General features: G+C 42.0%; 1 protein-coding gene across 1 annotated transcript in view; it reads right to left on the reverse strand.

Moving 5' to 3' along the window:
- wdr11 (WD repeat domain 11) overlaps nt 1–23407 on the reverse strand; it is a 95914-nt gene that overhangs the window by 62782 nt on the left and 9725 nt on the right. The window contains exons 6-9 of the mRNA XM_080450204.1: nt 17996–18161; nt 11524–11626; nt 9910–10108; nt 6785–6885 (exon numbers count right to left, since the gene is read on the reverse strand). Of these exons, the coding sequence (XP_080306330.1) occupies nt 6785–6885; nt 9910–10108; nt 11524–11626; nt 17996–18161 (569 nt within the window). The remainder of the gene's footprint in view (nt 1–6784; nt 6886–9909; nt 10109–11523; nt 11627–17995; nt 18162–23407) is intronic.

Below are 23407 nucleotides of genomic sequence, written 5' to 3' on the forward strand. Positions count from 1 at the left end.
TAAAACCTAACCCGGCGTTCATCCCCAAGAACCACCTGACGGTGGTTGCGCCAACCGAGTTGGTGGCTTTTCACCCGCCTCCGTTTGCCTCAGAGGAGGATCGGAGGCTGCACTGTCTTTGTCCAGTGAGAGCCTTGCGGCTGTATGTCCAGAGGACTGCGGCCCAGGGCCGGCCTAGCCAGTTGTTTGTCTCCTTGGGCCCCGGGCCTGGGGGAAAGGCGGTGACTAAGTCTACGCTTTCCCGTTGGATTGTGGAGGCTATTCGCCTGGCATACACCAGTAGGGGAGCCCCAGTGCCTGAGGGCCTGAGGGCGCACTCTACTAGGGGTGTGTCAGCGTCCTGGGCCCTCTGCAGAGGGGTGTCTATTCAGGACGTTTGTACTGCAGCGAGTTGGGCGTCGCCGTTGACTTTCGCTGCTTTCTACAGCCTGGACGTGGCGGCGTCTTCATTGGCGCACGCAGTCCTGGGTGTGGCTTCCACCTGAGGGTGGGTGGGTGCATGGAACCGCGGTAGTTTCTGTTCATGCCCCTGTGCCTTAGTGTAGGATAGGCCGATGTCTGGGCCTTAGATTTATAAGGCGGACTTCGGTCTGTCAGGGCCCTCCCCCCACTAGAATAGACAGGCTGTGCCTGCTTTTTAGTTTATAAGGCAGACCTTGGTCTGTCAGGGCCCCACTTTTCTCCTGTTCCGTGCCTTAGACCCGGTGGGTCTGTTGGCGCCTGGGTGGCAAGGGTCACGCCCCTCGGGGCGTGGCCCTGGCGCCCAGGGGAGGGCTGGGACAGCAGGTTGTGGTATCTCGATTCGTAGATACATTCCGGGGGTTTATATCTCCCATAGTGAACAACGAGAGAAGCAATGCAACAAAACTATGGGTTACTTGCGTAACCCCGGTTTTGTAAATTGCGAACGAGTTGTTCACTAAAACACCCTTCTTTTTTGCTTGGCAGAAGGAAGCTGGTGTGTTAACACATTGGGTGCCAGCATTTTTTCATAACAACTTACGTTGGGTGCCAGCATTCTCCCCATTGACTGCGCTTTGCTGTTTAAGGCTCTAGACTCCACGAGGAGCAAATCCATGTAAAAAAAAACATCCATTCATGTTGCGCGATGACCCTGGCTACAACCTGGAACGATAACATTTCACTCGCGAGTTACAATGGGGGGGGATCGCGCATCGCGCATGACCGGTTTTCCCCACCGGAAACAGATTCGGAGATATAGGTGTTTTAAAGAAGGAAATAGACAGGAAGTGGATGGCAGCCATGTTTTTGTTTTTCCGGTGATCTATCTGGCCTATCCTTCTCAAGATCACAATGGGTACTCCCAGAGCTGCTCTAGCCCCGCCCGTGTGGAGAAAAACGAAAAAAACAAAAAGACAAATTTCACGGTCTGGACCGTGTTCGGCACCGGACCGCTACTCTGCGCAAACACGGTTCAGACCGTGTTTGGCACCCGATGTGTTAAGAGGATGACTTCCGCGTTCCTGCTCCTCATATGCCCTCGGGCGAGGAGGCTGCTGGGAAGCGACGAAAGGCCCATCGGGCCAAAAAGGGTTTCGGCCCTGAGGGAGTGAATGTGAAGCTTCTGTATCATCGCCGGAGGGCGCTGTTTCCCATAGTGAACAACTCGTTCGCAATTTACAAAACCGGGGTTACGCAAGTAACCCATAGTTTGACCTTACTCTCCATTTACAGTATATGGTGCAAAACAAAAGTGTACTACAACCTGAGAGAGTCTCTAGTCTATATCTTAAACTCCCCAATCGTCAAACAGTGCAATGGTATTCTTTGTGTTGCTTGATTGCCCTTATTAACCCTTTAAGACCTGAGGCAATTCTTAAAAATGTTTTCTAAATCCTAACAGTTTTTTGAAAAAAAAAAAAAGAAAGTCAAGATTTTTCAAAAATAGCAGATCTACAAGCTCATAGCGCGGCACTCGGTGCCGCGCTTTGAGCTTGTATATCTGCTATTTTTTAATAGGCAAAGAAATCTAAAGTGACACAGATGCGTTCCAGGTCTTAATGGGTTAAAACATCTTGGTTCAAATACATGAAATAACAATTTCCGTTCCTTTTTACAAAGGTGGATGAGTTCTGTGGAAAGCCTGGCCTCCAAATAGATATGTGATTATGATGTTAGTTGCCATGGCCACCAAGAAGCCAGTCCAGTACAATCGTCATACGCAAACAGTGTCTGTATTTGACATGGCCATTGGAAGACTCCAATTGCCTACTACTGGACAAAGTCTCAGTCACCAGAATTGGCTCCCATCTATCTATCTATGTGACTGTCTCTATATCTCTATACTGACAGAGTAGAGTTATTGTTGCAAGCAAGGAGGTACCTGATAATTCTGGTCATGAAAAAAAGGCACACCCCTTCACCAATCTGATTGTTCCGATCTGTGTTCACGGTCTGCGGTTTGGTTTCTCTTGGAATTCTGTTATGTTCAGTGATTTTCAGTTCATAAAAGGTATCCCAGCCTGCTGGGTATGTACTGTATGTCATTTCAAGGACCCTAAACCTGACATTGATTTATACTCCTAAGAAGCACCTAGTGATTTTACAGTACACTTCATTTACCAAGTGGAGCAAAAATATCTATTACTGGCACCATTTATTGACGTTGACCTAGCATGCCACGCTGTGTTGTGTCACAGCTCATGAATATCTGTGGATAAGTACATTTCCAACTTTTAGAGAATAAAATTACTTGGTACTCTCAAGGTATCTTGTTTTTGCCGTGATCATATCAATGACACATTTTATTTTGAAGGTACCTGGAAGTCATGGGCTTCATCAACATTAACATTGACACCCTGATGCTCATGATTCCTGAACAAGTGCAGCGATACATCTGCAAGTACCGGTTTAGCCAGGATCACTTGGAGCTTCTCTTTAATTTGATTAGGGCATCAGGTAGGGATTTCACAAGATAAATGTTTTTTCGAAAAAGTAAGTCAGAAAAGATATCAAATATGTTGAGTGGTTCTGCGTCGTTTCTTCCCTTTTCTAGGTGGCTGGATAACAACCCAGGGCAGTTTCAGAGCATTTCCGCCGTGGTATCTCGCCAAGTTCTGCAGGCAATGTCACAGCACAGGACTGTGTCCCTATCGGCTGTGGAGATGTCCTCTGCCTCTCTCGCAGTGACACATTTCATTGTAACACACCCGGAAACGGAAATATCCGTATCCGGAGATTTTCGTTCCCACCCGCCTCCGCTCTAAAGCTCCCACTAACCCTCCATTTTCTCGGTTGTTGTTTTTCTCCTCGCTGATCGCTGTTTAACATAAACCGCGACAACTTCAAAATGGACGATCGCCAATCGAAAAGGTCTTCTCTGGGCCACTCACACAGCTACCCTGTGTGTCTACAAACAGTTGAACGCGTGATTTTAAGGTATTTAGAGAGGTCTGTGGCGACGTGAAAAAAACAAAAAAACAACAATAAATCGCTGGCACTGGTGAGTACATGATGATATTAAACTCTGGCGTGGAATGTGTTAAGGAACACAATGGAAACAAGCTGTAAGCTTTTTTTTTTTTATCCTTTTGATTATGGTGGGTCAGATGTATGTTACTGTGACCTATGTTTATTTCATGATCAATAAAGATATCAATCAATCAACGACATATTTTTAGAAAGCTGTCCTGTGATGTATGCCGTTATAGCCGGGTGAGGTGATAGATGCTGTAAGCACATTGTTTGAGCAGAGCTACCACTTGCTTGCTTTGAAGAATAAGGTTGGGCTGATGATTCCGTCTGATGGTACGGTGAAGGTGATTAGAATAGATGTGCAGAGCGGGTTCGGAGGCTGTGTTTGTTCTCAGGGAGCACATACTGTAGAAGAAACCCGGTTTGGTATATTATTGTTAAAGTAATACTAGGTAACGTTTTCAACAAAACTAAAGTTAAATTGTATATCTTTTGCGAGTGGCAAAAGTTTCACAACACCCACTCCGTGAATTTCACCCCCGGAAGCCTTTTATTTATATATTTTCTATTGAACGTGTACGGGGGGGACTTTCCCGGGAAAATGACGTTCCTGGCCAACGTCATGACGTCGTGGCCGACGTCCTCAGGAACTACCGCAACGGTTTCCTGTTTGGCCAGGAACTACCGCGCTATTAACAAAAAGGAACCTCACGCTGATTTTAAGATAATGTAGGATTGGAAGATCGAAAAAGAACAGAAAAAGAAAGCACAGCTCATGGTAACTAATGCTCCACTGGCTAAGAGAAACGATCCGTAGATAGTATAAAACAATTAAAAGATCGCTTTTTGAAACGCTTCCGGCTTCCGGTGAAAACGAATGGAATTCTGGGTAATCGAGGACTAGGGAAATTGTATGCAGTGACGGTAGTGACCAGCAGAGGTTGCTAAAAATCGTTATTTGTGATTCTGCATTGTACAACTTTAACCATCTTTTTATTTTGTGATTAGTTGTGTCTGTCTTTTACAAACTGAAATTGCACAACATTGCCAAACTGAGCACCCTACAATAACAGAGTGGCAACACACTGTAATTTGCTGTGCCAAACATGTTACTATGTACAACTGTGTTTTTGTACCATTATATTATACTGCTCCGAGAGTTGAATTTTCCCTCCAAGGATTTCAGTTATTTTACTGTACTACATTAGTGCTATTTTGTTCAGTTTTGGGGGGATATGTTGGAGTAATGCCATAAAATATGTAACACAGACTGACTGCCAGTGTCTATTTCCTTTATATATTTCTCAATGATGGTCAAGATTTCAGTATTTCAAAGTTGATAGCTGTGTTCTGACCAGAATAGCTAATGATGGATGCAGACTGTGGACTGCATATTTAATATTGTCTATTTCAGTGACTGGAGACAGAGATTATGTTATGTTTTAGGACTATTACCTGGTTTAGATTAGGTATTTTGGTTATGAAAATATGCTTTTTGGATGTAACCAAGTATGCTGGATCCATAACTCCATGTCTGGCATTTGTAACAACCGCCTGCAAAACGGTTGAAAATTCAGCAAGTTATAATGATTTAAATTGTGGAGAGACCTCCTGATTCAATAGACATACAGCACATGGGCCAATTGGGTCATACATGCATTAGGAGGTATGGCTGGCCATTCATAATATGGCGGCCGTGATGACGCATCGCTCGAGTGAACAGCAGCGGCCAATGAGGTATCTATGTGTATTTATCTATGGACATAGTACTGTACATAGTGTACAAAAATAAATGTTATCATTTTGAGTCCCAGCCTAATGTATGTTTGAATTCAAGGCTACGGTGAGTTTGAAATCAAGCCTGAGATTAATTAATATTACATTAATCTAAATTATTATGTATGGCGTGTCAAAACGTATAGTATTGTGCTATCGCTCTGGCAGTAAGGGTAATCCAAGGTAAATGTACGTGCAATCCCAATGTCAGACTATCACCACCAGTCACCACTTGTATTTAGTGTAGCTAACCATGTCCCCGTTTTCATAAAATGTCATAAACCGGATAACAATCACGCACTATGACAAACGCATTAGTCAGCAACTCAACAAAAAGTAGCAGCCAACTCCTACACCAACAGAAAGAGAGAGCAAGTGAGAGAGAGCATGTGTGCGTGGGAGAGCTAGAGAGAGAGAGAGAGAGAACAAAAGGCCCTCTGCTGCAAACATCACAACTACTGTTCTATATCCCTGAGGGCTCACACCGCTCAATGGCAGGTCGACTCTTGCTGAATACAACTCTCACGGACATTCATTCATTTTCTGATAAGCAGTCCTATTCCAGTAGCAGAGGGGAGGGAGCGAGAGAATGTTGGGTAATGGAGACTGGAAGAGAGGACAGTGAGGGCAAGAGAAAAAAGAAGAAGAAGAAGAAGTGAGCAGAAAGGGAGAGATGACGATAAAGACAAAGAGAAGGAGCAGAGGAAGGAAGGGTCAGGGGAAGTAGCCCTGGGGGCTTTGCGAGGGACCGTTCAGCGTGAGAGATGACTCAGCCCTGTGTGGCACACGGAGGAGGCACCGGCACAGATAGATTAGATGAAGAGAGCTAAGGGGCGTCCTCGTGTCCCGCACGCATCTCACATGAGGCCAATAAAAGACTATTAACCCATTCAAACCGGGAGAGCGTCCAACCACTTTAAACATTATTTTATACTTTTCTTGGCTAAGTTCATAGCAGCACTGCGCTATGAACTTCTAGATCTGCAATTTTTTTTAAAATCTTGAACATTTTGTGCAAATATTTGAATATGTATATTCTTTAAAGGGACATTTTTTGACTCAAATCTTTGCTTCTGGGAGGTCCCTGGAACCAAATATTTTGTGATGGGGGGGCCACGGCCAAATACATATCATTTCGGGGGTCCTTCACATGAAAAAGTTTGAGAACCACTTATATAACATAAGAAGAAAAAAAAATTAGAAGACATTTGTAGAACCGGCCTCAGGTTTTAATGGGTTAACAGGCCTTGACACACACAGGCGTAACACAAGCCCGCACATACAACGTGCACAATCATGCACATGTAAAAAGGGACAAAGGTTCAGACAGCTTTGCAATAAAACACTACGATACAAGATGCTCTCTGAAGGCTGTAGGAGAGAATGTTACATTTATTTAAAAGCAGAACTAACTGCAATGTGTGTGTGTGTGTGTGTGTGTGTGTGTGTGTGTGTGTGTGTGTGTGTGTGTGTGTGTGTGTGTGTGTGTGTGTGTGTGTGTGTGTGTGTGTGTGTGTGTGTGTGTGTGTGTGTGAGAGTGTGTGCGCATGCATGCATGTGTTCAGAGACCTACCGATCATAGTGTTGAGGGACAGGTCGTGGATCCGTTTCTGGTTCTGAGCCAGTGGAGCCCCACAGAACGACACAGGCGAGTAGAGAGGAGACAGGCACGAACTGAAACAACAGAGGAGGGACCATTTATTTTAAGATTAGATTTGTTTCATGGCTTTTCGCCTTTATTTTTGATACAACAGTGGAGAGAGGCAGTAAACTGGGGAGTCCGGGAGTGACATGTGGCAAATCCGCTGCTGGGAATCAATCCCGGGACACACTGTCAGGCATCAAAGCCTATCTGGGCCATCAGCAGTGCACCCATTATTTTAAGGATCCTTTTTTTTATTATTAACTGTGTGGATTCACTCTTAAGGCTTAAGGAGGTCGTCGCTCCTTCTCTATTCTCTATGTATTTATTTATGTGGTCGTCGTCAGTCTGCTCAAGCTCCGCATGCGAGTGCGGGGAGCTTGAGCAGACTATCGACCACATAGTCAACACCTGTCCCCTGTGTGGACCACCTTCAGTGGAGGGCCTCTTCCTAATGGGACCAGAGACGAGGGCGTGGCTGCACGTCACAGAGTTGGGCATTTGATGTCGATACACGTTTTGTTGTTTTATATTCCCGCAATTAGATCCAGGTGGCAAAATTACTGTTCCAGCAGTGTATACAGTAGGCCGGTTCAGCACTCAAAGCAGAGACGCGTTGAGTATAAAAAGAAATGTATCTGCAGAAAAGTTATTTGGTTGAAAATGTTTCTCCATTTTCACTGGAGAACACAAAAGTTCTCAATAATTTCTTATTAGGTAGTTTTGACACATATCTAGTGAACCTAGACCTGTGAGTGTGATCCTTTCTTACCCTCAGTGAAGAAAGTACCTGGGAGGCAGCCGCTGCTCACAAGGTTTCAAACAAAACTGTACATCCAATGCATGATGCATGATGGCAGCCTTCCATGCGTCACTGAGGGAAATAATAAAGGACCATGGGCGTCCGGGTGAAGCACTCACCCACCACAGTCGAGACTGGGGATTTGATTTGTCCACGGTGCTTCCACCATGGCAGCCGGCAGGGATTTAAAAAAAAAAAAGTACCTTGTACACCGAGTGCCTGATAATGTAGCTTACAGTAAATCTTACATTCTATGGAGCGAGGAATAAGAATGCTTCACTTCAAAAAGGCTCGCTGTGCTCCAATGTTGATTATTAACACATTATTACAGTTTGAACATTTAATAGAATGTGTATAAACAGATTCAAAAGATAGATTTCAAAGATGTTTTTAAATGACAAGTGACAGCCCTAGTATGCATCTGCACGTTTGCACTGTATGTATGTATGTATGTACTATGTACAGGGGTGCACATAACTGGTGCGCAGGTGCAAATGCTCACCCAAAATAAATAATGCGCGGCACATCAGACGACGCAAGGCGCTTTTGCGTACCAACAGCTGGGACAGGAATTTCCAAGCTTTTATTTTTTAGCAAAACTAAAAAATAAAAGCCTGGAGATCGAGGCTAGGAATTTACCTCCTGAAGCCACACTCAACACAATCACGCTTAAGCACGCGTCGGCCCCCATGTACAGCGAAAAACGGCGGAATTTGGAAGCAGAGCGTCCTTTTTTCTCGCGCAGCACCCCCCCCCCCCCTGTTGACAAAACTGTCCCGGGGGGCACCGTGCTGAATCCCCCCCCCCCCCCGTTGACAAAACGGCGGGGGGACGGGACGGGACCATTTATTTGGTGCGCACCAAGTCACATCTCCAGGTGCTCTTCTGAGTACTAGACCTAAAAAGTTATCTATCCATCCACCTATCCATCCATCCATCCATGATTCTATTCATCTATACACACATACTGTACTGTACATATGGCATGGGACATTTAAATGTTTAACCATGTACACATACCAAAATACTCTCCATTTAGGCCTAAATAACCACACATTTTAAATTACTCGGATAAATAACATAACTTATTAAAACAGTGTATTTCACTGTAAATCTTACAAGACTCTTAGCTAGAAGGGTGTTCTAAAAGCAGAACAAGCGTGTAACACTGTTACACGCTTGTTCTGCTTTTCATAGTGACTGTCAGCAGTTCTCAGTTCTACAAGTGCTTCATTTTAACCCTTTAAGACCGGGGAAGCATTTTTTTTTATGTCTTTGGCTATTAAAAAATAGCAGATATACTGTACAAGCTCATAGTGCCGCACTGTGAACATTTGTGCAGATCTTTCAATATATATATTTTTTTAAAGCAAACATTTGTAACTCAAATCTTTGCTTCTGGGGGTCCCTGGAACAACAGTTTTGAGATGGGGGTTCGCGGCCAAAAACATCATTTGGGTGGTCCACATGAATTCTTTTTGAGAACCACTAATTATAGCAACATACGTTTTTTCAAAAAACTGTTAGAATTTAGAAGACATTTGTAGAATCCCCCCGAAGCAAAGATTTGAGTTACAAATGTTCGCTTCAAAAAAATATAGATATTCAAAGATTTGCACACATTTTCACGATTTTTCATAAATAGCAGATCTACAAGCTCATAGCGCGGCACTCGGTGCCGTGCTATGAGCTTGTATATCTGCTATCTTTGAATAGCCCAAAGAAATCATAAAATGACACAGATGCGTTACCGCTGGTCTTAATGGGTTAATATGTGATGAACGCTGCTTTTTTTCCAATCTACTTGTTCCAGAGCCACGATTAACATGAACTTTTATCCTGTTGGACTTATCCAACAAATGCATCTAATATGTAACGTGGCCGGCAGCTATGAAACAATATATCATATTAACATCAAGCCAAGCAGCAAATGAAGGGGAAAACAAGCCTTTGTATTCTACATATAAACCCTAGGTAAGATTCACTTGCAGTTTTAATTGCTTGGCTCTTAAAATTAATGAGAAGCTTTGCTCTGACACCGCAGCTGATAGAGACGACTAGGAAACCAAAAGGAAGAGGAAAACATTTTCACAAAGAGATGATTATACATCTTAGCTTATATGATGATGAGTTTTATGGTTGTTGGACCTTACTTTGTCTAATGTGTGTGTGTGTGTGTGTGTGTGTGTGTGTGTGTGTGTGTGTGTGTGTGTGTGTGTGTGTGTGTGTGTGTGTGTGTGTGTGTGTTGTGTACTTAGGGTTGGTGGGGGCCCTGCCGGTGTGGGCTTTGAGTTCCCATAGCATGACCCTGCCATCGCTGACCATGAGGGCGGCGTTGTTCTCGTTCACGGGGCAGATGACCATGCGGTACGGACGGACCGTCTTGGTGATGCGGATGGCGTCGCACTGGGAGCGCAGGTCATACACCAGCTCCTGAACACTCTGCTCTGGGTCTGACCAGAGGGAGAGGGGCGAAAAGATCAGTGTTGTAAAGTCACCAAGTACATTTACTCAAGTAATGTACAATCTTTTGGTACTTTTACTTTACTGGAGTATTTCCAATTGTCTATACTTCCATAGCAAATATTATACATTTACTCCACTACAATTATTGGAAATCTTTTAGTTAACAGTTACTTTGCAGATATCAATTATTACATTGTAAAACATACATTAACCACTTCAGCCCTATTTCATGCATAGGCTATTTGAAAATAGCCGATTTACAAGCTCACAACGCATCACATTGCGACGCGTTGTGGGTTTGTAGATCTGCTATTTTCAAACATTTTAGTACTTTTACTTTTGGTACATTTTGATACCAATACTTTATGTACTTTTACTCAAGTACATTTTGAATTCCGGACTTTTACTTGTGACAGAGTACGTGTCTACATTGCAGTATTGATACTGTTACTTAAGTAAAACATTTGAGCACTTTTTCCACCACTGGAAAAGATTAAGGGTTAGAGAGAGACAGAGAAGGGGAGAAAGCCCAGAGCAGACGGGAGTGGAAAGAGAAAATAGAGAAACAACAGGAGAGAAGGGTGGAGAAAAACTGTGGGAGACAGGCTCTCCATCAGCCAATCACAGTTAAGTGGAGGATAAATGAAAGATAGAGGGACTAAACAGCTATGCTGCACTTTGTCCAGATAGATGGACAGCAACGGAGGTGCGGTGTGTTTGCCACTGGCCAGTGTGGGAATGTTTTCTTTTCTTTTTTGCAGACTATAATCAATAAATACATTCATGCAATTTCAACATACTTGCAGTGGTGGAAAAAGTACTCAAATGTTGTAATTAGGTAAAAATATCAATAATGCTATGTAGAAATACTCTGTAAAAAGTAAAAGTCCGTTAATCAAAATTTACTTGAGTAAAAGTACAAAAGTATTGGCATCAAAATTTAATTAAAGTACCAAATGTAAAAGTACTCTTTTTAGTACACTTGTAGATCGGCTATTTTCAAATGGCCAAAATGTATATAGGGCTGAAGTGGTAAATGTGTGTTTTATAATAATAATCAAAATGAGATGTAGTGGAGTAGAAGTAAAAGTACTGAAAATTGGAAATACTCCAGCTAAGTAAAAAATGCCTCAAAATTAAATGTACTTAGTTAATTTACACCACTGCATACTAGACAGGTAAAATAGGGGTTAAATAGTAGCAGGTTTCCTATTGTAAAAGGAACCTGCTACAATGCAGATAATCGACGGTTAGGTCCAGCTGCTATACAGCCAGCTCTTTATGGAGGAACGATACAACTTGTTCTCTTAATACAACTTGGGTGTCGTATGCATGCATGTGTCTGCATGTGTGTGTGTGTGTGTGTGTGTGTGTGTGTGTGTGTGCACGTCTCGTGTGTCACCTGCTGCATCGTCCGCTGTGGTGGTGGAGCGGCACACTCGCAGGGTGATGCAGCCGTTGTCGTGGAGACAGTACAGGGCATCCCTCTGGGCACACGGGATCACCTGCACGCGTACAGAACAGTCAGGGAAAGACACAGCATCCTGTCCTCCGCAGGGATTTAGTGATTAACCCATTCAACCCGGGAATGCATATTAAAGGAGGAGTTCACCCAAAAAATGACTTATTTTCTATCAATTGCACACCCCATGAAGCCTTGAATCCATGGATTTATTTTTGTTTTTGTGGCATTCGTAAGCCAATAATTTGATTCCCGTCTCCTACCGGCTAATGTATCCGGTAGGAGACACAAATTAGATTATTTGTGTCTCCTACCGGATACACACCCGGTCATCAAATTATTGGCTTAGGAATGCCACAAAAACTAAAATAAATCCATGAATTCAAGGCTTCATGGGGTGTGCAATTGATAGAAAATAAGTAATTTTTGGGGTGAACTCCTCCTTTAATGTGTCATTTTAGATTTTTGGCTATAACCATTATTTTATACTTTGGGCTATTCAAAAATAGTAGATATACAAGCTCGTAGCGCGGCACACAAGCTTATCTGCTATTTATTTTTTAAATCTTGAAATGTGTGCAAATCTTTGAATATATATGTTTTTTTAAAACGAACATTTTAACTAAAATCTTTGCTTCTGGGTATTCTACAAATGTCTTCTAAATCCTAACAGTTTTTTTTTTTTAAATACTTATGTTGCTATATCAGTGGTTCTTGAACTTTTTACATGTTATGGACCACCCAAAATGTATTTGTCCGCCGACCCCCCCATCATAAAATATTTTGATTTTCACGATAAAAGCAGATCTACAAGATCATAGCGCGGCACTCGGTGGCTCGCTATGAGCTTGTATATCTGCTATTTTTGAATAGCCCAAAGAAATCAAAAAACGTACACAGATGCGTTCCCGGTCCGAATGGATTAACGAGGAGCTTTTTATGACACTGATGAAGGAGCTTAAACTCTAACCCCCTTTAGATCAAACACGCATGAATCAGACAGAGGTGTCAGACAGGTACTTGGGGGTACTTATGGGTTGCTGGCTCTAACACTAAGCGCCCACAGAGGCAAGCGTAGTTTAGGACTGCACAAGTATGGCTAAAATGTTCGTGATTACTTTGCTGAATACTGCAATGACAACTATTAATCACAATTATTGGTAATGGTGGACCTTTGGTGTAAAAATCTTTTTTTACCATTTTCTTAATAACTTTGTAGCTCATTGGGCGTATCGGTACCATATTCCATAATGGTATGTAATGGCCTCTGTGATTTTACTGTTCTTTTGTGACCCTGAGAGATGGGTAGATGGGTTGTGCAGTATACAATATATTAGTGTTTATCTGTGTAATGGTGAGGAGTCAAGGGAAAGGTGCCAAAGTTCATGATTACATAATTATAATAATGTTTCAGATTACTTGTGCAGTCAACCCTTTGCACACCGGCACGATCTCGACTATACTGAGGCTAATGTCAGAAACACCTGTTTATTACTATAATGCCTCAATTAGCGCTGAAAATAGCATATCTACATTGTTCACAATGCATCTCGACTCATCCGTGGCACGCTGTGAGCTTTTGGATCTGCTATTTTGGTGTGCAAACATCGTCAAAGTATAAATCAGGCTTAATCTGACATAGTGGAGTAGAGAGTGAAGTCATGCTGCATCCTTCTCTCCTTGGAGCTTATCTCTGGGCACCCACGGAGAAACCGCAGGCTGGACTATTGCTGGAGCATATATCATCAGTCATGCAAATTGGCTATCTGACAAGCACTTTATAACACTTAGAGTGGGATGTGTTGGCTGGACAGAGCCTAGGAGGCTGAGTAATGCTCACACCAATACTGGCCAGTGACTTAGAGCTGGCCCTGAGCCAATCTACATGCTACACGTCCCAATGCGTTCACGATTTTTTACAATTTCTGTTTGACAAATATAAAACCAGGCAAAGACAACACTACAGTATTGTGATATAACAATATTAAAAAATCCCAGACAATAATTTAGTCTCAAATCACAAATTTGTTATCCCAGCCCAGCCCTATAATAGACCACAATCATTAACGTAGGGAAGATAAAAGGGCATTTGAATATTTTGCACTATAAAACTACTGACGGAATATGGCCCATTAGGGTCCGAATGGGGTCTGACCACATCTGAGATCTTCAAAACAAAGTGACAATCTCCCACAAAAACCTAATCAGGATATTGGGAGGGGACACCAAACAGCGAGAATGGGTGGAATTGCTCAGTTCCATTACCGGCTCTCTGGCCACGGCAACTCCTTAAATCGGACACCATCCAGCTTTCATTACGTTACAATTAGAATTTAGTCTCCGAAACATGGAAATGTGCGCTGAGAAGTCAGTGGTAAATAGAACTACCAAGACAAGCAGAAAGTCTTATCCATCAATGTGTGTGTTGTGATTTCCTGCCGTGGCTAAAGCCCGTGTATTTCTTCCCTGCTGAGCTGCAACCAAGAGAAGGGCAAGAGGGAGGACAAGAAGTGAACTTTATCATCCACAGCAGGGGGAATTGGCTTCCTGGCAGAATCATCCATAAAGAAAACAGATAGTGAATGCAAGCCAGCACAGCAAAAGGAGAAAATAGAAAGCCTAAATTGCGTCTTGAGTTCAGATGAGGCAAAGGCATCTGTGATGATGATGAAGGGAGGCAGCCAAAGTTTCTAGTGAGCTAAACTGAGACAGTGTGTATGTCAGGGAACCAGTGTGTGTGCGACTGCGTGTGCGTGCGTGTGTGTGTGTGTGCGTGCGTGCCTGTGCTGGGTTTTCCCTGTGTATTAAATTTGTAGGCAGCTCACACAATTTTTTTTTTTTTGGCAAGCTGAAGAAGAATATCTAAACCCTTGTGATGTCAAACAAATCAATATTATCCTTGCCTTCTAGTATATACATTCTGTATGAGCTACAGCTGTCTTATACTTGACAAATAGTTCTAACGGCTTCAGTCCATGCCAGAGGCTTTTCTATACAGAAGTCTTCAACAATCCCCAAATAAATCTCATTGCCCCTATCAAAAACCAGCTAACTTTATCTTATACAGCAGTGGTTCTCAACCAGTGGTCCGAGGACCACCAGTGGTATGGACCCTTATAAATCTTTTACTCTTGAGAGCGTAAAATGAAATCAAATCGCTCTCAAGAGTTAAATTATTGTTAAACATCTGAATTTACTTAATTATGGAATTGTTATTTTGATCAACTTTTGCCTGTTATCTCTCCTATGGTACCAACATCAATACAGCATGGAATTGTGGACAAAATCAGAGAGGCTAAACCTCATCAAATGGTGATGAATCTGTGTCTCGAATAAATAATGGTATGAAAAGGGTTGTACTGCAAATAACATCTCATCATGCTCTGTGGTAAGGACATGTGCGTGACGCAATCAGACTGTCAGCGAGAACAACTACATAGAGAAGGATGCTACAGTAGTGTTGCAGTGCATAAACCCCTCATTACAAAGATAAACGCACATTTGAGAGTCCAGTGGTGCAAAAACCATAAGCACTGGTCCATCGAGAGATAAAGGGTAAGACTTTTTTCATGTCAAGGACCCCCAAAATGATATGTATTTGGCTGCGGACCCCCATCTTAAAAACATTTTGTGCCAGGGATTTTTCAAAAATAGCAGATCCGCTATGAGCTTGTCCAGTATATCTGCTATTTTTGAATAGCCAAAGTACACAATAATGGTTAAAGTGGTTAAAATGATTGTGACACTACTGTATATTAACTCATTTAGCTGGGGACTCCTTGGTACCCCGCCAAGGACCCCTGGGGGTCCCCGGACCCCACTTTGAGAACCAAGAGGCCTGAATGCTTGTGGCCCTCCCTGAGCAGGGGCCACATTTGTTGTTTGGTGCCTTGCATTACATGATGATGACATTCATTGAATATATTATGTGCTTTCTGTTCCTGTAAATGATGTTCATTGATGGAAGGGAAGACAGGCTGTATGTGAGTGATGTTGAGGAAATACTAAAAGATTCCATAGCGCGTTGACTGCTCGTTATCTGTTTGTCCAACACCTCGGACACCACGCGCACAACATTAAAAGAATGTGGGCTGTGATATTCCAGCTGTGCGGCTATTGTATACTGAAATGTGAACACATCAACAATTTAGAGTAAAAATACTTAAATCAATTAAAGTAAGTAAAAAGTAAAACAATTAAGTATAACTACTTGAAAGTTCATGAAATCATAAAAAATACTTCTAAGTAACTAAATGAACCTAAATTGCACACATACTGTATGGGGCACTTCATCAGTGTTACAGCAGTTTCTAAGACTTCAAATGGCCATAACTCTGTGACCATTGCTCTGATAAGCGCAAATAGAGCATTACCATCTGAATACCAGCGTCCACGCATCAAACAGAGTAGTACCGCCTGAATACCAGCACCCACACATCAAACAGAGTAGGCACCGCTTACTCACAATGGGTGTGATGTTTTCTTTTGATTTCTCTTCTGCACTGTAATTGTATCTACACAACTGTTGTTTTTTTATTTCTTTAGTTTTATGCATCCTGATATCATCGTATAATTGTGTTTCCTTCGCTTGATGTTCTGTGTAAAGCACATTGAATTGGCTTGCTGTTGAAATGAGCCATTAGGCCTGACCTCGACTAGTCGAATAGTCGACTAATTAGTCGCGGGGGGTCCGAGTCGACTGTGTGTCTCTTAGTCGAATTTTTATTTATTTATTATTTGACTGAGAGATTGGCCTAGTTTGTTATATTAATTAACTATAGTTTGGCAAAAATAGGATATACATCATGATTTATTGGGAGAAACCAATAGTATGTGTTAAATCAGACACTAAGCACCCCTACAGCCCAAATGGAATGTTCCTCTATTGCATAACATATTTTTTGCATGATTTGACTGAGAGATTGGCAGTCAAATCAGATTGATTCGACTGCCAATCTCAGTAAAATTATGCAAAAAAAAATAAAAAATAAAACAAAAAAAAAGTATTATTATTATTATTATTATTTTTGCATTAGTCGATTGCCAGTCGACTATTGGCAATTAGTCGCCAATTAGATTCGACTAAACAAATCCTTAGTCGGGGACAGGCCTATGAGCTATATAAACAAAATAGCTTTGCCGTCAATTTGATCCAGATACCAGATAGAGTAGAGATACAAGGAGCGTGACTGCTTGACCGGGCTGGAAAAAGGAACTTTCAAGGTCGTCTTTGATTTCTTCCAGCGGAGCAATTATTGCGTGAATGCTTAATCTACACCTTTTGATGATTTCTTGTTCAGGGAGTTGGAATAGCGTGACTTGTTACCAAGGTTCTCTCTGTATTTAAAGACCTTCATTTGTCTCTCTTTGCTGTAATTACGATCACCACAACCCCCTTTAACCCGTTAAGGCCTGAGGCCGATTCTACAAATGATTCTTCTAAATCGGTAGTTCTCACACTTTCAAGATGTTTCTAAAAATGTAAAAAAAATAGCAGATGTACAAGCTCGCAGCACGGCACAAAGTAACACGCTGTGAGCTTGTATATCTGCTATTTTTGAATAGCCAACGCAAAAATCTTAAAACGACAGATACTTTCCCGGTTTTAACACTTTCCATGCCAGACGTTAATCTCATAATGTACTCACCAGTGCCAACGTGTTATTGTTGTTTTTTTCACGTCGCCATAGACCTTGTTAAAATCCTTAAGATTGAGCTGTGCACTGTCTGTTTACATCGGCGACTTCTCACTGAATCTACCAGTGAAAACCACGTGTCAAACGGAGCTCCATGGTTGTAGTTAGAACGGATTACGTTAAACAGTGATATGCGAGGAGAAAAAACTACAGGAAGAGAATTGAGTTTCAGTTTCGTCATTAGAACGAGGGCCGATGTGATCGGCAAAACCGGATCCCAAATAATTCTGTTTCCGGTCTTCAAACCGGAACCGGAAATGGATCAAAAAATTCCGAAAGTGCACCTGGGGGGGGGATCTACGCGAACCGGCGGTTCGCGTAGATCTACGCGATTGGCACGCTGCGGCTTTAAATAGGTTCGCGTAGATCTACGCGATTGGCATTCAATGTGTTAATGGGTTATATAGCTTATTTGCACCTTAAATGTCCACACAAAACTGACCCTTGCAAATTATGTGTCAATAAAATTCAACAGAATGCGTCAACCACAATTATATCTCCCATTATTTGTGTGATCATCCCTTACACGCGGCATATGCATAACAATGCAAGGTGTGCTTCAGATGACAAGCAAACTGTGCTTCTGGACTGAATGAGTCTGAAACTAGGTGTAATGAAGCTGTAGTAAATCTAGTCCTCAGTGCATGATGTAATGTATGTGTGCATGCATGTATGCGTGCACGTGTGCCTGTGTCGTGCCATCACTGTCCCCCCACCTGGGCGAAGGGCACCCCGGAGCGCTCGATAGCCACCACACCGACGGTCTGGCTGAGCTCCAAGTCTAGGATGAGGATCTCCCTGGGGTAGAGGAGCAGCATGTGGTTCCTCTTGGACGGCAGGTAGGACAGCTGCAGACAGTCATTGAGTGTCACCGCCTCCGCACTGGGCCGCCGCCGCATGGGAGAGGAACATGAACAGCATGGAGAGAGAAAAAAAAGACATACAGTAAGTGCCACACATCACCTGGAAACTCTCACATACTCTAAGGACATTTTAACCCATTAAGACCGGGAACCCATATAAGTAACTATACCTTTCAATCCAGGAATCTCTTTTGGGGTTGTACAGTATATAGCAACATACATTTTTTGTAATTTTTTTATAAATATTTAAAGTTTTTCAGAAAACTTTATTTAGTTATTTTAGTTTAGTTTTTAGAACCCATTAGGTCTAAATGGGTTATAGAACGTGATGAATATTACCCCAGTTTTTCCTTCCATATTTAGTTATCGTCTTGGATTTTTCTCTGTGACGTTTGATGTTCTATTATGTAATGACCTCTCTTGGGTATTCAGAAAGGTTTCTTATCTCAAGATGTATCATTCAGATTTTGTTGTTCGTTTGTTTTTGTTATTCGAGAGCAAATGAGCCAAGAAAAACTTAAACTAAATTTGCCTGAAGCGAATTTGCCAGGCGTGGCTGAATTTCTAATGTGCAACATGTAACGAGTAGGCCTAGATACGCTCCCACATACTTCAGCCTCATTAATAAAAAATCAATCAAATCATTGCAGAATCACAGGAGGCATTATTACAGAGACCAAAATAGCTGCCTAACATTTGTTGAGGCTTAGCTATAAGGGAAGCATGCCATGTACATATGAAATATTATTTAGGCCTGCATGATAATATGGGAAAACTATTTTCAACTATGTTAATATTTCATTGACTTTCTCATTTCTCCGATGTAGATCTTTATTCATGTCTCCTCATACAGCAGGCTGGGTGAGTTCCGAGGCAAATGAGGGTGAGCTGCAAGTGAACTCTGGGGACGGGAGGCTGATGAATTAAGCAGGAATTGGGCAACTTCAAAACAAATCCTCTTTCTAGATTAAAATGTCTCATCTCTCAACTGTTGTTTGCCAAGCCTTTTTAACAGTTAGGCCTTATTGTATACTTTGTCATACGATGGTGCCGTGCGAAGAAAACAGGCGATTTATCACGATGAGCTGTGAGCTTGTAGATGGTCTGTTCTCGTTGCTTTTTTTTATCTTTGAAGATTTTTCTGAATGACATGCAAAATAGGGACGCCAAGCTGAAAGTGGTTAATTTGAGCTAACTTCATCAAAGCATGCACAGGTGTTTTATTGAATGAGGCATGCTATTGGATATCGCACACAAAGAGCCCCATCTCTCTCTTGGAACAAAGCAGTCACAGATGCTTAACCGTTAAGCACAAAAAACCTCAGAAGAGACTTTTCTTTATTCAAAGTATCGAAAAAGGTCAGCGCCCATAACTCATTGGTACAGCTGCATTCCTCTGGTTCCAGATAAAGAAATAAAGACAGATTGACTACAGGACAATGCAGATCATTAATCATTGGCAGATGGAGGCAGTGACTGCTGCTATCTAAAGTTGTCTAAGGACAGGAGACGACACTTCAGGACGCACAGTTTCTAACTCACACTGGAACAAGTGCATTGTGGTCAGAGGCGCCCGAGTTAGGGGCTGGAACTGCTGGCCGACTGAGACATCAGAGGAAGGAGGAAAAAACAGAAGGAGTAGTAGAAGAAGAACGAGAGGCCAGAACAGAATTCTATGTCTCAGCTTATCTGACAGAATGACAGAGAGAGAGACAGCAGCAAAGGCATCACCCCTGACTTCACACCTGAAGTTACCCCACACTGCCATCATTAAACCAACAAAGAAGAACAAAACCAACAGACTCTCCTCACCTCTGCCCTTGTTGTTGATGGCTTATGAAGTGGACTGCAGTAGATGATGCACAACATAATATAATGACACTCTGACACATGCACACAAACACACACTAGCCCCAAGGTATCTTTTTAGGCCTTGCAGTTATTTGTTAGACTAGTCATTTGGGTATGGAGAAACGCGCACATATCACCTTATGGGTGTTTCTACAACTTATGATGTGCTCAGAGAAGCAGCAGGTTTGCCAATTTTCCTTGTATTTATGCAACAATCTATCGATCTAAGTTTATATCGAGCTCCAAAGGTGAACACAATAAATATAATTGAGTTCCCTGGCAGAGTTAATAAGATTTAGTCATTGCTGTTGCAGCACTTTTGTGGTCGTGCTCTTTGCATATTTCCAAATAATATAATGTTTTACAACTAAACTCTCGTCTCAGGCATAGCAGATATACAATCCAGGTTTGACGCAGGGCACGCAACTTTGACAGGGTGTGAGGTCACATGCTGAACACCAATCTAAGTGGTACAATAAGAGCGCTCATCCGTTCCCGACACAATTCGTAGATAAAGAAATGAAATGAAATGAGGAAATGAAAGGAAATGAAAACCAAAAATGTATATAGCCAAATTTTGATTTGTAGTATCATGTGCTATCAGCCTTTTCTTTTTATTGTTCAAAATTCAGAACACTTTTCTTCCCCAGGTCTGAATTTTGATAATGTTGTTTTCTGTAAAACAGTAGTTAAAAGTAAAAAAGTTGTCTTGTGATTATATTAAGTCAACTTAGTGTGTGTGTGTGTGTGTGTGTGTGTGTGTGTGTGTGTGTGTGTGTGTGTGTACACACTCATGCACATGTACTGTGCGTGTGCATGCGTGCAATGTCATTACGACCCTGTTGAGCATATATGTTCACATTTGTGTCGGTCTGTCTCTGTGTGTGCGTGCGTGCGTGCGTGTGTGTATGAGACTGTGAAATCGAGCGTGCGTGCCTGCACGCATGCATTTTGTAGGCATGAAAGCAATCATGCCAGCCTTTGGAATAGCAGCCTTTGGAAAGGCAGCCAATCCGGACAACACCGTTCAAATCAATCCAAAGCACCGTGCTGGCCAATAGAGTAATGTGTGCCAGATGAGTCACAAAACGTGCATGGTACGGTCCTGTGTTCGTCTTAGAGCTTCTGATAAGAGCCTGGCTGAAAGGGAGCTGCCCAACCCCCCTTTCTATCATCCAGATGGAGAGAGAGAGAGACAAAGCATAAGAGATTACACCCGACTCGGGGTATAAAGAAAGGACCCAACACGCGGACAAAGCCAGAGAAATTGAAAACGTAATTCGAGGCGCCATTACAGAAGAAGAGACTGAGAGGGGAAGAAAATGAGAGAGACGTTGGGGGAGAGAGAACATGATTAAGAGACGGACAAATAGCTTTCAGAGAGCAAGAAGAGGGACATGATGTGAAATGCAAGAGGTAGACTATAGACAAGTATGATTAATGGGCGGGTTTGTTATTACAGCTAGTTGGGTGGGTGGAGAGGCTAGGGTGGTGCTGCTATAAATAAAGTAGACCGACACGACAAATACAACCACTCAGGGAACTAGCTGGCAGCACATCAACCTGGATCTGGGCTTGGATCGTTCTCGACTTCTTCAAAACTAATGCCTTACTTACATGATATTAGGAGCCAGAGTGGTAAATGGTGCAAAAATGAGGTCAGGCATTAATCTCTGCGCGGTAAAATATGGTCACTGTCAGGGAGAAACCTTGCATCTCTAGATTTCATTTCTTTGTTTTTGCGTAAATGAAAGCCCTATTTTGTACTCTGTCAGGTGAGTAAGAGCAGTGAAAATAGCAGATCTACAGGCTTGTAAATCTGCGATTCTCAATATCTTTTTGAAAGGTTACCCAAAAAAAATCACGTTTAAAGATTTTGGAAACTACTAATAATGACATGCCCAAAATAGGGATGCCAGGTTTAACCCATTAACTCATTGAGTGCCCAAATTATTAATATCTATTTCTGGCCATTACGATTTTTATTTTTTTATTTTTTCAAAGTAAAAAAAAAGTGCTTAGGAAGCGAGATACAGCCTTTTTCAGTTACAAGTTAAACAAGGAGTGGATGAAGCTGCAAATCTTCAGATAATGATATCTTGGGTTCATATTTTTTTTTATAATTATTATTATTATTTATTTATTTTGAGTTCTATTTTTTTCAAAAACATGTGAAACACGTTAATGGCACGTTGCACCATAGCACTAAAACACGTGAAACACGTTAATGGCACTCAATGAGTTAAGACCTTGAGCTAAAAAGCATTATTTTACACTTTGGCTATTCAAAAATAGCAGATATACAAGCTCATAGCGCGGCACCGAGTAGATCTGCTATTTTTGAAAAATCAAGAAAATGTGTGTAAATTAATATATTTATATTCTTTTCAGGCTAACATTTTAAACTCAAATCTTTGCTTCTGGGGGTCCCTGGAACAAAATATTTTGAGATGGGGGTCGGCAGCCAAATACATATCGTTTCGGGGGTCCTTGACATGAAAAGGTTTGAGAACCACTGATACAGAAACATACGTTTTTCACAGAAAACTGTTTTTCTAACTGCTTTAGAAGACATAAGTAAGAATCGGCCTCAGGTCTTAATGGGTTAAAGTGGTTAAGTCTGTATGTGGGTTTCATAAATATTTACCAATGAAAGGTATTAACAAGAGCTTGTAAATAACAACTACATTGGATCCATTGGAACACAGGTTCCCCCCCCCCCCCCCCCCCCATTTGATTAAAAGTAACAGTTTTGGACATACAAGGTTTCTGTCCGACAATATACATCACTGCACAGATAATGGTGTAAATGTCAATTCATTTGCAAGTCAACCTTTTCCCTGGTTGCTGTAAATTTTGACTCTTGCTTGTCTTGATTTATTGTGCAATTAATGGTCTTAAAATAAAACGTGTGACACCCCGCCGCCGCAAAGCACATTTAGATCTATAGTCCTCGCTGCCAAATTCTCTCCATCTCTATCAATAATTAAGTTCAACATTCTACCCAGAGTTAATTTCTTTAATTCAATGCTACACAGTAAAATCCTCAGTGTTGATGGTTCATTCATTTCATTTGGACCCTTACAGATCCATCTGGTTACATTCGCACACTCTGTGAGAGTTAAATAAACACTGAGGATTTTACCGTGTACTGTTTGCCCCACCAAATAGCTTGTAACAGCGTGTATATGGCGAGGTAAGCGACCATGCATCAAGCTCTCTACAATGCAGTGGGAGATAGGATGCTGGTTTGTCTCTTCCGAATGTTAAACACTATTATTGGGCGTTTATGCTTAGACCCTAATTGGCCTGGCTACAGCCTGAAGCATCGGTATTAGGGGTGTGCTAATTTCATCAAACGACACGATACGATATTGGGCTCACGACATCGATACGATACGATATATGGCACTT

The sequence above is a fragment of the Gymnoscopelus braueri genome (genome assembly GCF_963280865.1).
Source record: "Gymnoscopelus braueri genome assembly, chromosome: 14".
Taxonomy (NCBI): Eukaryota; Metazoa; Chordata; class Actinopteri; order Myctophiformes; family Myctophidae; genus Gymnoscopelus; species Gymnoscopelus braueri.